Below are 14,435 nucleotides of genomic sequence, written 5' to 3'. Positions count from 1 at the left end.
ACCACTGAGACAAGGTATTTGAATTTATCCACTCTTCCGAGGTGCCCTTATGTGGTATCAGTAGGGTGGAGGGGCACTCTCCTTGATTAACAAGACATTGAAATTCACTATAAAAAGTGCTCAAGCCCAGCTCAAAGCTGCGCTCAGTAGCTCACCTGTCATTTCTGGGACTGTCATTCTGCCAGCAGCAATGTGGCCTCTTCCTCCTTGTCTGTCACCTCCCTGACTCCACAAGGTCAGCATGACCCAACTCTGACTCCCCAGCTGACATTTACCCCAGGTTTTGTACACTGTGCCAGTTGCTTTGGCATGGAAGGTCAGTTTGTCTAACATATCCTGCATGAGATGGATATCTTCTTTCCGGCATTCATCCATTTCTCTTCAGCAGTTCAGCACAGAGCCTTTAATGAGTCTGGATTATTCAAAGAGATGCATAGTGCAATATGGCATTCACTGGATACAGTTATAATGACCAAATTTCACCTGTTTCAGGCAGATGATTTCTGTCCTATGCTTTGTGAAGCACCCCTGCATGCAGCAGCATCTCAGTTTAACAATAATCAATGCACAGTGTAATAAATTCTTTACACTGAATAACAGGTGACACAAACATTCATTATATGACACTGAATAGATGTATCATACATTGGAAGTCTTCCAGTCTCAACATCAGCGTACCTACTGCATCCGTCATCTAGCACAAGTGTCATTTCCTGTGTCTTTCTGCATGCTGTCAAAGCTCCTCTTTCCTTTTCTCAAATCCTTTAGTTCCACTGTATGTATCACTCTTGCAGTGTAATGATTCCAGACCCTGCTATGTAGTTCATTTGTTTGCAATATACCACATTTGTTTCTAATGCAAGTAACTTCATGTTCCTTTTAAATATGTGTCATTCTCTCACCTTGAAAATTCGTAGGTAAGATTATCTCTTTTCTTCCTCTGCATGTAAATTACGAGAAGTTACAAAATTCTTCACTGACTACAGTTTAAGCTGCTGCTATACTTCTTTCAGTGCACTTTTTAATTTGTGAGCTGTCTTTCACATTAACCATTTACCTGCCTTTTCCTCAGCCTGGCTTTTATTGCAAAACATAATTTTATTGGGGTATTTTTTTGCACTCCCACTCAGTCAAACTATCTTAGCACAGCAGTCTGACCTCTCACGTCGCTTTTGGATCAGCTGCCTTTTACCTGCAATGTTGTTCTTTTAGGTATAGTCAGTGAGTCTGTGCAGAACTTCTCATGTGGAAGGGTTTTATAACTATTTTTAAGTTTAGCAACCTTAGCCTTCCAGCCTTTCTGATGTTTTGGGAGCCTTTGTCCTTCTAAGATTGTGACAAAAAATATTTTACAGCTTCCCACTATAATTACTCACATAATATTATGCTACAGCAGCTCAAGTGTGATTGCTTAAGTGTCTGAGTAGGGCATCTCGTGAAAAATTCCTTCTACAAGCATAGCTTTGTACTTGACATTTCTATACGGAAGCCATTAAACAAGAGATTAATTCTGCTCCTTTGGGCTCAGTGCAGTTCTTATCTGTGTGAGTGATCCTGTTGACTACAAAAGGGCTTTTCATATCAGTCATGATTGTAGGACTGGACATATTTTGGAGACAGTTTAAAGCCTGTTCAGCAGGCTTGTGGTGTGGAGTGGAATACATATCCTGTGCCAAGTGGTCAGGTTCACACAGCTTATTGCTCATCGCGCTCCAGTGAAAATCAAAAAGCCATCCTGTTTGTCCTCTTCATTGCTTTTCCTGCAAAACAACAAATGTCAGAACATGTTGTAGAATAAGAATGAAGGGACATTACATGCAGTTTCTTTCTTTCTTTTTTTTTTTTTTTTAGTAAGTTCAAGGACTATGATTTTGCTGCTGTTCCAGTCATTGTTTGGGAGTTTTGCTAATTGTCATAAATGTTCTGAACTTTTACATCTGAATAACAAGGAGGTTCTTAATTCTGTAGTAGCACTGGAAAATCTACAGTTAAAGTATCGTTTGTAAGCATCTGCCAATTATTTTGCAATTTGAAGTCTCTGTTTTTTCTTTATCTTCCATCTGATTCATCTGCAGGGATTGCCTTTCAGAGGCTATTCACTGTGCCAAGAGAAATGCTTGAGAAAGATAATGTACCTAAGTAAATTAAAGAAATCCTGCATTTCCCCAGTGATTTCTGGGACTACATTTCTTCTGTCTGTAACAATTTAGTTATAAGCATTCTCCATCCAAGTTCATCTTTATAAAAGGACATTGTGTTTTGATTATTTAGAACCTGAAGTCGAAAAGGGCATGTTGTAATTAGATTTACTTCAGTATGAATTGAAAATGTATTGTAGTAATCAGAATCCCCAGGGGAAAGTTTCTAATAAAATCTCCATTTAATTTATTCATATGTGGAAAGAACAGTCAATATTTGAGATATGAAATGTCAATAAAAGTAAAAAAGTATTAGCATTTGGTGTATGTTACAGTGCATGGCCTTGCCAATTAGAATATTGCAGCTTTGTTTCACAAAGCTTCTATGTGCTTTTAAAAATACAATCTGTAAAGGAAAGTAGGATATCTCTTAAAAACAGAGCTCCCTATTCATGGGAATGGGTAGTTTAATATAAGATACAATCTAAAAGATATAATATGTATCTATTAAAAACTATTGTGTAGAAGTGAGAGGTAAAATATCCGCAATGTTTTTTGTTACCATGAATGAGGATGAGAGAATCGTTTTTCTAACATTCATGCGTATAAGGATTCACTGGCATCCTAATGGTGGCAGAGAACACACTGCCTGCTCTTTTATCTTCTCCACTGGCTTGGATAAAATACAGCAATATAAAAATTGTTATGACAGGAAAAATATGGCAGGATGTTATCCCATTAACTTGATGTCCTCTTTAATAAAATTCCAACTTATGCATGGATTCCTGTGATACTGACCAGTCCTGAGTTTTCTGCCAAATCCTGAATCAGTGGCAAAGGGGAAAGTTCTTATTTCTAGTCAACTCTTCAGGGATGGTACTGTCTGCTTCCATAGCCCCAAACAAACTATCTATAGTAATTCAGAAGAAAAATGCCCCTAAATGGGGTATTTTTCCCTCAGGAGCTGCAGTGTGACAAAGCATACAGCGTAGGATCCAGTTTCATGTTGCTTCTGTGATGAGGAACCACTGCCTGGAAGCCATGAAGGTCCCTGTTGCATTATGTGGCTCTTGCTGACCTGCAATGAACAGGAATGTGTTCCTTCTCGCCCCTTGCTCTACAACTCATAAGGCGAGTGTTGACTTGCATTGATTGAATTGCACATTTGAGTTGGATTTTCTTCAGCCTGTTGTTTCCTCCCTGTTCAGTGTGGATACCTTTGCATCCCCCTTCCACCACAAAACACGGTCTTGGTAGTGAAAAGAAAAACCAAACAGTTTCCATTAAAAAATTCCTGCATTTAATTTAATTTAATTTAAATGCACTTTTCTTAAATATTCTCTAAAACCAGCTTTAAATATCAAATTAGTTTTCTGTATTATCTGTGGAAAAGCCTGAGTTAATTTAAGTAAATTCCACATGTTTATTCGTGGAATAAATGGGAGCATGGGAAACATAGCAAGTGCTTTATATCTATCTACGTGTCTAGCACATTGACTATTTCTCATCTAGAGTCCATTTTGGGGTGAAGAGGTAAAAGTCGGTTGTTTACAGTACCCTTTGTCTATGCCTTCCATAATTTTGCAGTTCACGCAAACACACACAGAGGCACACACACATGGTCCAAACATCATTATTATTTGTATTGTTCTATTCATCCTTCAGGTCTCCTGTGATGGCTGGAGGTCTATTTGCCGTCAACCGGAAGTGGTTTTGGGAGCTGGGAGGCTATGATCCAGGATTAGAAATATGGGGAGGAGAGCAGTATGAAATCTCCTTTAAGGTAAGTCATCAGGTCACCTTATACAATACTTCCTTACTTTTTGGGTGCAGGACTGGTGATCAAGATGCTTTCAGTCAAACTGGCTTTTGTTTTTTAACTAAAATTAGTTTAGTACAATAAGACTCTTCTTTAGGAATTCCCAATAATTTCACAGAGAATTATGTTATAAGGATATGCCATACAAAAATCACTTCGAGTGCTGCTCCCACTGAAAGTGTGGTAGCTTACTACGATCAAAGAATGAAGTTCTACTTTGTTTCTTTCTTCAAGTCTTTTCCAAGTGGAAAAGTCGTTTCCTTCTCTCAGGCTGCATTTCCTTCATGTGCAAGTGTTGAGCTCAGCTCAATAAGCCAACAGAGAACTAATCCAGAAGAAAAAAAACCCCTGCATAATTTTCTGCTGAGATCAGTAAGTTTGATCAACTCTGAAGGTATGATATCTTGGAGTCAGCTCAGGGAAATGGGTGGAAATGGAAAGATAAAATTGTAGACAGAAGTACCCGTTTCAGTAGCAGTGAATCACTGCTGTGAGCTGTTACCTACAGACCAGCTTTTCAAAATCAGATGGTTTTTCAATTGCATTTGAAGTATTGTAATGACAAAATATGTAGGGAGTTTTCAAATGCTGGGGTTTTGTTATGCCCTCATATCCTCTATGTTATATCCTCATATCTTCATATCCTCTATGTGGACATGCGTATTCAAATCAGTTACTTGGCTTTTACATGTTCAGTTGAAAGTCCTGTTACTTTCCACATGTAAAATAAGTATTTGGATTACCTTGATGAGAACTAACATGTTTAATTTAGAAAGCTGAGTTTATGTGTTGCAGTAGACCTGTAACTTGATAGAATTTCATGACATAGATGAATTGAGTCAAGCACATTTGGATAAATCTTGGTACTGAAATCAGAGTTCACATTTAGTTTCAGGATCTTTCCAACCTACTTCCAAACTATGGTAGTGTAAAGCTTAGTAAATAAATGTAGTATGTCAGCCATGACTAATGTCATACATCTTGCTAAATCTGAGTTTCAACAGCAATTAAAACAACAGAGCTGAGGCCATTCTGTTGGCCGAAACATACAGTGTGTCCTGCACTGCCAGGCTGTCTTTACAGGGGTTATCAAGAACAGCAAAATAGTTTGTACTAACTGTGCTACTCTCATGTTTCTCCAAATAATTTTTATATGCTAGCAAAATAAAACAGGAAGGCAGAGGAAACCCAATAGCTAGAAAGTGTATTTAGAATATATTGATTTACCTTCTGTCCATTCACATTGTTTCACAGGCAAATGTAAGTAGTCCCGAGTAGCTGTCGCAGCAGTCTTTGACAGGGCACCCATGATTTTATTATCCTATTTCAAATATTCCTTTTTTTTTTTTTTTTTTTAATCATCACAGAATATACTTGTGATGCTCTCCTGTCCTTTTATAGAAACCATGGTAACAGCACTGGAAATTGAGATACTAGGTTGTCCCAGTGTGTTTTGTTCAAGTGATAGGTTTTTTTGGAGGCAGCTGTGTCACACTGAGTCTCATTTCAGTAATATCTCCTGATTCATTTCATTAGTATCTACTGACCTTAGGGTCCCTGTCCTATCTTATTAGTGTTAGAAGAAGAAAAAAAAAATACTCTTTAGAAATTGTTGCCAAGTAGAAATAACTTTCTATTGGAAGAATTTAACAGATGAGAGTTTTAAAAAGAAGACTCCTGTTTGGTCTGGAATGACAAAAAAAGGAGAGAAAACTCATGGAGGCAAAAGGGAGAAACATAAAGGACTGGTTTTTATGATATCAAATCACCAGTATCAGCTTGGGAAAGGCTTCTGCTTCAACAGTTTCTACTGTAGCTATAGATTCAATCATCTTAAAGCTTACTGAAGACACGAAGTTAGCTAGCCAGTTCAATTCACAGATCTTGGAAGGATGGTGGACTTGCCATCTCTCTCTTATTCACAACGTTAGTGAAAAAGCCAGAGGACCAGTGTGGTTCAGTTTCCGCAGCTGCTTGGATTGGACTGAACCTATGTCTTACCTTTTTGGTATGTCTTACCTCTTATATCTGTGGCCTCTGGAAGCATGGTAGAATGGGTGCCCTGTGTTGATTCCATGTCTCACATTAATGTAATTTTGCTTGGCAAATAATTACTTGGAGTACCCTGCCTCAAGAATTTCTCTAACTACCAGATTAGCTATTCTTACACATTTCCTCTTAGATTAAGCAATTCTTAAGTATTTTTAAAAAATATGAGGGTTTTTTTTAAAGAAATTGCAAAAAGAAGCCTGTTTGAAATGTCCCATAATTGTGGGAAGTTTGTATTTAGAGGACTGTTTCAGGACAATCTTTAATCTCAGAGACAGACATGATGTTCCTTTTATGTTTTTCTTCTATCTTGTTATTAACTTGGAGATCCATTTGTATGAAACCGGCAATATAAAGGTAAAGAAGTAAACAATTTCTCTGCTATTAACATGCTGATGACATGACCTTCTCAGTGTCAGACTGAGGGTTCTTGTGGTTAATTCAAATGCAGTGATGTAGTTACGGAACAATACTCCATGTGCTGTTATGTGCTTTCTGAAATGAAGTAGCGTCTGGTTCATCTTGAACTGGTTGCCCTGCTCCGTGAGCTGGAGTGCAGAGTGCTTGCATATCGTTTTTGGTCCTCAGTGATGCATTTTAAACTCTATGGATTGACAGACTATTATAACCCTTATGCTTAACATTTTAACAGCAGGTCCAGGTACTGTAAAATCCAGGTAAGCTGAGGCATGACTTTAATTAGCCCCACTGTTTTGATGCAAAGTAAAACTTACAGGTATGTTCAGGAAGATTTTTCACAAATGTTTGTGTCACATATCATTTTTATATGTCCAAATTCACTGGTGGCAAATGGAGAATAACATTTAAGAAATAGTAAATGTTTGATATTCTGTGGCCTGATTTTATTTGGAGAAGAATTTATTAGATGTTGGAATGAAAATTTACTCCACACAAACATTCACACATTATACAGGGAAAAGATCACTTAAAAATAAAGGTCTTATTAAGGTAAAGCATCTTCTCAACCAAAAGCCTCTATATTATTGTACCAAAGGCTTCCATAGTCATCCCCACAGCTCAAGTTATAGAAGTGTTTGCTATGAAGCAGGTGAGAAGCCATGAGTACAAAGTGTGAGCTTAGAGAGTCAGAGATACTGGATCTTTCAGAGAAGTATGATGGCTATGTCTGTGCTAGACTCAATAAAATAGTTTGTCTATAAAGTCCTCTGACTTAAGAAATGATTAGCTTCTTCATCATGAACTTAATATCAACTACTCTGCTCTGCTCACTGTAATATTCTACTGCATTTTGCAAACCCCAGACACACAAGGAATTGAAGCCTGGTGCTGGATCTAGGGCTGCCATGCAAGCTCAAAGGGATCACCAAGAATAGCAGAGGTTTATGAGTTCAAGATGCTAAGACAGAGTTCAAGAACTTATTAAAAATTTGACTGTACTGGGAACATAAGTCAGATCAGTTTCATGATCAATGATTCTATTGTATTACAAGTCATTACATAAAGTACTATGACACAAAAACCTTAGCCCAAGCCCCCCACTTGAAAAACACTAATACAGCCAGTACCGTCTGGAAGTAAGGTACAATATACTGAAACTGTGAGATCAAGAGGAACAACTTTGAAAGCCAATAAATCAGCATTGTGATGAGTGACTATGAATCTGGTCAGGTCTGTCGTTATCTCAACCCCTTCACGCCCCACATTGGGCACCAAAAAGAACTGTGGTGGTTTAAACCCAGCCAGACAGCTTGTGCACTCACTCCCAGTGAGTGGTGCCGGGCTGGAAGCAGTCAAGGCCCGCGTCCCCCCTCCGGGGGCTCCCCCACTTCCCCGCTCCCCAGGGGATGGGGATGAGAATCAAAAGAATTCAACTCCCATGGGTTGAGACAAGAACAGTCCAGCAACCGATGTACAACACAAATCACCACCGCTACCACCAATGACAACAATGATAAGAGAATATAACAAGGGAAGAGAATACGATACCACCCACCGAAAATGAGTCCGACCCAGAAGACCCTGTGTCCTTCCAGGTAACTCCCAGTTACATCCTGGGCATGACGTGCTGTGGTATGGAATACCTCTTTGGTCAGTTTGGGTCAGGTGTCCTGTCTCTGCTTCTTCCCAGCTTCCCCTCCTCCCTGGCAGAGCATGAGGCTCACAAAGTCCCTGGCCAAACCAAAATATCATTGTTATCAGCTCTATTCCCAGGCCAAAACTCAAAACCACAGCACTGCACCAGCTACCAAGAAAGAGAAAAAATGACTGCTACTGCTAAACCCAGGACAATTAGCAGGACAAGTGGTTGCCTGGGGAGTCAGGCAGCAGTTCCTGACAAGAAGAGGTCGAACCAGATTTAGGATAGGTATAGAGGCTGGGAAGCTTGGAGGGAGTGTCAGTTTTGATGGTTTTCTCTTGCTGTTCCACTAGACGTGACCTGGGGTGACAGACACTAGGCTTCAGGGCACAGCACAATCCTAACCAAAAGTTAGGTGAGGAGGGTTGCATTAATCTAATTGTACAGGGACAGAAGGTGGGTGGTGTGGGCAAAAACTAAATGCGCATGTGTTTGATGGGGAAGGGTGGTTGATGGAAAAAGAAAGATACCAGGGAGAGTGAGTCTGCAGTGAATCTAAATTTACTGCAGCACAATGTAGTAAGTTTCTTCAAAATACAGTATGCTTTATAATGTTTCTGTGACATTTGACATTGTGTCATAGTAAGAAAGGAAACTTCCTCAACTTCAGGAATGATCCTTCCAGGTGCTACATTGTCAGGAACACAGAATGACAGGTTTAAAAAAAAACAGGAAAAATAAGCTGCTGCTTAAAAATTTGTTTCACCTTTATTTCCCCAGCTACAAAACCAAACATATTTCTCTTTTGTTCTTTTCTTGCTTGCTATCATTACTGTTTGGACAGTAGCAACTGTAGCACTGGGTGTCATGCTGATTAGCTGACTGCTTTTTGCAAAACAGAGCACACATATGCACATTCAGTGGATGGTGAAGCAAACACAGCCCGTGTCTCAAAGTATGACCTCTTCATTAAACAGTTTCTTAGATGAAGTTTTACATAAGAAATAATATGCAGCATTTTAATCTTTGGCAGTGTAACCTCAGAATCAATTTTTTTAATTAGAAAGATGTATGATATCTTGCTGACAACAGTGTTCAGTCTTGCTAGACCTGTGAAAGCTGGCAAAGCACTGAAACTTGACCTGATTAATAGTGTCTTTTCTCTATAACCATTGAAGCCACTATCTAGAAAATCCTAAATTTAAATCTGTTAGGCAAAATTTATGTAGCAATCTCCAAAATATAGAGTAGTGAAAGATGCTGATTTCCTGTGTGTTTGCTGAAGATCCTTGTAATGGGTTGACCCTGGTTGACCCCAAAGCTGCTCTGTCACTCCCCACCTCAACAGGACTGGGAAAAGAAGATATAACAAAAGGCTTATGGATCACTCACCAATTACCATCAGGGGCAAAACAGACTCAGCTTGGGGAAAAATTAAGTAATTACCAATCCAATCAGAGTAGGGTAATAAGAAAATAAAACCAAATCTTAAAACCCCTTTGCCCCACCCCTTCATTCTTCTAGGCTTAACAGAGCAGGGAGATAGTGAATTGGGGTAGTTCATCACATATTGTTCCTGCTGCTCCTTCCTACTGGGGACAACTGCTCACTCATCCTCTTCCAGTGTGGGGTCTCTCCCACGGCAGACAGTTCTCCAAGAACTTCTCCAACACGAGTCCTTCCCATGGACTGCAGTTCTTAATGAACTGCTCCAGTGTAGGTCCCTTCCATGGGTTCAGCCCGTCAGGAATAGTGTGGGTCCCCTACAGGATCACAAGTCCTGCCAACAAGCCTGCTCCAACATGGTCTTCCCACTGTGCCACAGCCCACTTCAGGCTGACCTTCACTGACCTTGGTGTCTGCAAGGCTGTTTCTCTCACATAGTCTCACTCCTCTCTGACACTGCAGGTGCACAGGGGTTTTTTTAGCCCTTCTTAAATCTGTTATCCCAGAGCTACCACTGTCACCAATGAGCTTGGTCTTGACCAAGCAGATGCCTTGGAGACATCTGGTATTGGCTTTATTGGACATGGGAGAGGTTTCTAGCAGCTTCTCACAGGAGCCACCTCTGTAGTCCCCTCATTGCTAAAACCTTGCCATGCAAACTCAATACAATCCTTTATATTGGATGTTCCTTAGGCATCATAAATTATACCTTAACAAAAATGCTGACAGTGATACCCTAGCTTCATTGAAGGTAGTCACCTGTATCTAGAGTTGTTTTATCCTTGTCCATGCTGGCACACTTTCCAGATTCTTTTCACACCTGTTTTCCAACATAACACTTCTAAGTTTATTAATCCATTTCTTTATCATCATCTTCATCATTATTAATTCCCTTCACTGCTGGAAATCTTGACAGGAGATCAGGAGTGGGGGAGCACTGCCACTTGTTAGCGCAGTTGTAATCTATATGAAGAACTGACAAACACGGAATATTGCCATTTTTTCTCAGCATTTAGAGAAGCCAGTGAGTATTGTTCAAATATCCACACTCATCGTTTCCCAGTTTACAAGGTACAGTTTTAATATCTTTGTCGGAAATCCCACTGCACCACAAATGATTTTCCTGTTTGTGAACCCATTGACTCCAGATTTGCAGTCAGTGATCCTATTTTTCCATTTTTTTTCTTGCATTTAGCTGAACATCCTCACTACATGGACAAATTCTCAGGATAGAATTCTTTCTCTTCTTTTACAACTGCTGAATCTGTTCTTTTGGCTTATATTTCAGGAATAGTGACTGAAAAATCCCACGTAGTTTTATACTCTTATTTTCTACAACTTTTTCAGCCCCATTATGATAATACATCTCTTCTATTTGTAGTCCATCCCTCTTGCACAATGCAGAGAGCACGAAGCTAACAGCTTTCCATGACATACTTTATATTCCTCTTCCAGCAGTTTACTGTTTGTTTTATCCATCCATTTCAGTGTCTGTCACTGTTGTCTGTCTTGTTACTGACTCTCAGAAGCAGCATATTTCTCAATTTCTTTGAAGCCTGATCCAAAATCTTTTCAGTCTCCCCTCAATCTTTTACATAATTTGCTGTATGTTTATGTTCCTGTTCCACAGCAACACATCTAGACTAGACTAGAAATCATGAGTCGCTTACTATAGTAATTACAATTACAGTGTAGCATATGGATTGGAGTCTCATTCTAGCATGCATAGTATTTACATTTTCCAAATCCAAGCTGGATCACTCATAAACTAGAGGGGTGGGGAATAAGAGGAAAGGAAAGGAAAGGAAAGGAAAGGAAAGGAAAGGAAAGGAAAGGAAAGGAAAGGAAAGGAAAGGAAAGGAAAGGAAAGGAAAGGAAAGGAAAGGAAAGGAAAGGAAAGGAAAGGAAAGGAAAGGAAAGGAAAGGAAGGGAAAGGAAAGGAAAGGAAAGGAAAGGAAAGGAAAGGAAAAAGGGAAGGGAAGGAAAAAGGGAAGGGAAGGGAAGGGAAAGGAAGGGGAGAGGAGAGGAGAAAAAGGAAATTACAAGTGCAAATAGAATTCAGTTTTAAAGACAAAGCAGTGATGTGAAAAAAAGGGTGATTCACCCAAAATCCCATGAGAGCTGTAGAACAGAGCCAAAAAAAATGCATCTGTGACATCTAAGCTCCAGTTAGGAAGAAAGCTGCATAACCACAGCTTAATCTCTTTTAAGGCTTGCATTAATGCGTGCCTTTTGCTTTCGACCATCCCTGTAACAGATTTTGCAACATTCTGTTGGAAGGAGGTATGTAAAGATATGCTGTGATATAGCATATAGTTGACACATAAACTACTCTTCTTTTGATCTTTCCAAGCTGAAACTGCACTGTTTTGGTTTTGTCTTTGGTTTTTATACCTCAGCTGCACACCAGATTCATTGCTTTTGTGAGGAGGAGACATTAACGATCCTGGGAGTTTCATTTCTTAGATAAACAGAGAGGCATCAGTGTTGTGATATCATTTTGCCAATTGTCCCACACCACCTGAATTCCTTTTATGGTATACTGGAGGTTTGTAATATTTAACACAGAAATCATTCTCCAATTTCATGCATTTAGTGCATGTGACGTAAACATGCACATTTTAAAGACAAAGTTGCCAGAATTGTTCTTCCCAGAAAAATACAAAAAAAATGCTTTAAAATTATTCTGAAGCTGGAAGATGAACATGAACAGCTGCTAAATGTCCTTCAGGGCAGCCAAGTTTCATTTCAATTACCCTGCACAGTGCACTTCAGGTGCAGCACAGCATTTTCAAGTTTTATATCTATCAAATATAAGCCTAACACAAAGTGTTATTTCCTCCCACATGTGATTGCCTCAGCATATCTAGTTGTATTTCTCTCCACCACCCCACCCCACCCTTTTGCTTTTACTGGTATCCTACTGCTTTAGAAGGGATGCAATATATGTCTACTTCAGCTCTCACTGTGAGTTAAAGTAATACTGGCCTATACATATATTTCTGCTTTCTTGTCTCTTAAACTTCCATGGCTGACCTTTGTCTGAGTCAAACTCATACACTGTCCAGTCTTTGAAAGCTATGAAACCTTGATTAATCACTGTAATATCCTGTCTAGCCTTTGAAATAACACCTTAGTTTAAAAACCAAGAACAAATAGTAAATGTAGGTCTGCACTTCCATTGGTGCACTGGGTTGTTTGAAGACAGCACCAGAGAGGAGTTTCCTGCTAAAAAAGGTACAAGTGATGTAACATAGAAATGAAATATTAATAGAAAGGTGAATAACTATTTTTTTGTAATGATGACATTATCCAGCTTATCTTAACACTATAATTTTTATGGGGTTTTTAATATGTTCATGAACATGTTTTCCAATGAATTATGTGACATGAGGTTAAATGGGTGAGGATTTCAAGGTTTTCCTTAAGAAGCAAATTTTACAAAATGTTTTCTGAAAAGAAAATAATGGTCATGTCTACATGGCATTGCAAGACTGCGCCAGGCAGTAATGAGCTATTTTGATATGGAGGCAGAGTGTTCATGTGGGTCTCTTATTTCCAACCTACCAGTCCTGAGAAGGACTGTGGTCACTAGGAGACTGGTCAGGATAATTTCACAGATAACTTCAGGATAACCAGAGAAATAGGTACTGAAATACTTCTGATTCCATCAACATACCTGCTTCCATTTGGCAGAGCGATGCCCAGGATGGCTGCTTTTATTACCCTGTGCCACTAACCTGCAAAACTTGTCTCCTCTTCTGAGATGCTGGTGTGTACCAGAAGCACCTACTCAGAGCTCCTATGCCTTGGCTAACTGTATGATGGGAAGTGGTAAGTAGCAGCTTCCCAAGTAGCTCTCAGTTGTACCCAGCTGTGAAAGGGGGTCTGTAGAATTTCAGGACAAAGCCAAGCATATATAGCACAGTCCGTCTCAGGGGCTGAATTGCAGCATGCTGCCTTCAGCAAGTGCTTTAAGTCATGCTCATGCGCTAAGTTGTCCCATATTGCAGTATTTAGCATCCACATGTTCAGATCACTAAAACTGACTCCCAAGGTCACACTGCCAGGACCAAGTAGATATACCCACTGTAACACAAACAGGCAAGCACAGCAAAAGATGCCAAACTTTTGCCCATTTTCACTGTTGTTTTAGATGAATGGAGTTTATGGTTTTGTTTTCCTCTGATTTCAAAAAGCCAGTAGCTACAGCCAGCTGGCAGACAGAACAAAAGAGATGGAATAAGAAATGTATGGTAAAAAAAGTGTAGAGATGCACATTGTTTTCTGCAGGCATCACGTAGAATGCCAACTACTTGTGATCACATCATATTTTCCGATACCTTTTTTTTTAAGTCTGGTTATAGTTGTTTTTATTCAGAGTATATCAACTTTTAGATTAATTCTTTTCTGAATGGAAATTGTTGGTGAAACTTTCAGTTGTCTGCGTTCTGCTCTGCTTTAGCCTCAGTTACAAACTGATTTCATGCCATTCTGCTCCAGAGTGCATCAGATACGCAAAGCTAAAATTCCTGCATATACATGTAACACAGGGACCTAAGTTCTCATCCAGATTCATGGCAATGTTTCATGAGCATCTATATATGTGTCCACCTGAAGAGACATGGAAAGGACAAGCCTTTCTCTTTCCCAGCTTTGGAGTGGTTTTCCTTTAAATTGGGAGTGGGTTTTACGATGTTTTTGGTTTTAGTCTAAAGGCTGAAAACAAGTGTTCCCTGTGTGAAATAACAGCTATTTTGTTCTAAGTTTGTGGGGAGCAGAAATTTTTTAACCAGGATTAGGAAATAATTTTTATAATACCAATGTTTCTACTCTGAAATAATGTTAAACTCTTTTGTGGTTGGTTTTAGGATGCTTGAAGGTTTCTGCTTGGGGGTTTTCGGGGGTAGTTCTGATGCTGCTT

The 14,435-nt window shown here is 39.4% G+C and overlaps 1 protein-coding gene across 1 annotated transcript in view; it reads left to right on the top strand.

Moving 5' to 3' along the window:
- Positions 1 to 14,435, top strand: part of GALNTL6 (polypeptide N-acetylgalactosaminyltransferase like 6) — a 485,664-nt gene that overhangs the window by 436,368 nt on the left and 34,861 nt on the right. Inside the window, exon 7 of the mRNA XM_061372533.1 lies at positions 3,804 to 3,921. Within this exon, the coding sequence (XP_061228517.1) occupies positions 3,804 to 3,921 (118 nt within the window). The remainder of the gene's footprint in view (positions 1 to 3,803; positions 3,922 to 14,435) is intronic.

The sequence above is a fragment of the Neopsephotus bourkii genome, unplaced genomic scaffold (genome assembly GCF_033783945.1).
Source record: "Neopsephotus bourkii isolate Nb327-2 ecotype Australia unplaced genomic scaffold, CSIRO-AGI_Nbou_v1 NB_168, whole genome shotgun sequence".
Taxonomy (NCBI): Eukaryota; Metazoa; Chordata; class Aves; order Psittaciformes; family Psittacidae; genus Neopsephotus; species Neopsephotus bourkii.
Note: the sequence above shows the minus strand (reverse complement) of the source record. Positions and strands in the feature narration are given on the sequence as shown.